We start from the raw sequence: 1426 nt of genomic DNA, 5'->3' as shown, positions 1-1426 counted from the left end.
TTAATCAACCATTTTAATTTTTTTTTTGGAAATAAATTTAAATCTTTTATTGCGTTTTATTTAGTATTCTATGATCACGAAATCTTCATCCGTTGAAATTGGGATATTTTTATGCTAAATAACTAAAGATAACAACAAGAAACCACATCACTTATAAGTTATTTTTCACAACTTACAGTCTGATTTCTAGAGAAATCTACTGTAGTTGAAATAAAATGTGTTAATTGATAATTTGCATACTTACCAATTTGTTTTAGGTAAAATCTGGTGAACACATAATTTCTTTAGTAATTGATGATGATAAACATTTAGCACAGTACCAATGCCAAGGGCAGTATATAATACCATTTTCATTTCTATTAGTAAGAAAATATCATAAAATATTTTTTTGTTTTATACAATATTGTAATACATTAAAATGTTCAGTTTAATGTTTGGAAGGCATTTATTGAAATAAACTCTAAAAGTTTGTATGAAAATTCGATTCAATTTCAAAATCTTCGGTTCAAAAATAATGTTAAAATACATCCAACCGGTAAATATTTTCTATTTTATTTTATAAATTTTGTAAAAATGAATTGAAAATCAAATTTTATTTTCAGATTTCTCTCATTGTTATATAATGATTCAATTGGGATCTGGTCTTTTTGAGTGCGATGTGAACAATGAGGTTATTTTATCAGGCGAGATAAGACTTTTAAATAATTTAGTCTTAGGTTCAAATGAAGAAAAATCAATAAACTTTGACAACACAACTGACAACTTACTTTGCAATGTGTCAAAAAACGAGATATATTCAGTTTTAAAAAATAACGGATTCAATTTAGGATTCAAGAACATCACAAATTTAAACATTTATAAAAATAATATCCAAGGCTCCGTAGAATGGGAAAACAATTGGATATATTTTTTGGATTGTCTTTTTAAGTTTCCATTTTTAGAAAATTTAGGCATAGGCCCCATTGAAATTCCAGTTTATATAAGGGAAATGTTTATAAATCCTGCGTTGTTTGAGAATCGTTCAGAGAAAGGTACAAAACACTAATAATATATATCAAAGATTCTCGATATAATGTAATAACAATATTTTTTGTTAACAGATATAAGCGTCAATTACAACAAACTATCAAATGAAGTAACTTGTGATGGAATTAAAATATTAGGGGTTAAAAACGCACCGATATCATTACCCATACTTAACTCTGTGGTAGTTAAAGTACAAGAAAAATCCTTTACTAAATTCAACAACTTAAAATGCAAAGTACGTACATATTTAACTATGAAGTAAATTAGTGACCTTTCGATAAAGATAAAATGCTTAACTAGTTTGTTAATAAGTTAATTACATTAATAACATAATTATTTACTAATCATATTTTGTTTAAGCTTAGCTTTTTCCAATTCAATTTAAATAATACCTACGTTC

The 1426-nt window shown here is 25.5% G+C and overlaps 1 protein-coding gene across 1 annotated transcript in view; it reads left to right on the top strand.

The window, feature by feature from the left end:
• LOC107882754 (fatty acid synthase) overlaps positions 1-1309 on the top strand; it is a 49357-nt gene extending 48048 nt beyond the window's left edge. The window contains exons 13-16 of the mRNA XM_029486510.1: positions 258-362; positions 427-535; positions 603-1031; positions 1101-1309. Of these exons, the coding sequence (XP_029342370.1) occupies positions 258-362; positions 427-535; positions 603-1031; positions 1101-1288 (831 nt within the window). The 3' untranslated portion in view covers positions 1289-1309. The remainder of the gene's footprint in view (positions 1-257; positions 363-426; positions 536-602; positions 1032-1100) is intronic.
• The last annotated feature ends 117 nt before the right edge of the window (positions 1310-1426 follow it).

Source organism: Acyrthosiphon pisum, chromosome A1 (assembly GCF_005508785.2).
Source record: "Acyrthosiphon pisum isolate AL4f chromosome A1, pea_aphid_22Mar2018_4r6ur, whole genome shotgun sequence".
NCBI classification, from domain to species: Eukaryota; Metazoa; Arthropoda; class Insecta; order Hemiptera; family Aphididae; genus Acyrthosiphon; species Acyrthosiphon pisum.
The sequence above is the reverse complement of the archived record's forward strand: the minus strand, read 5'-3'. Positions and strand labels throughout refer to the sequence as shown.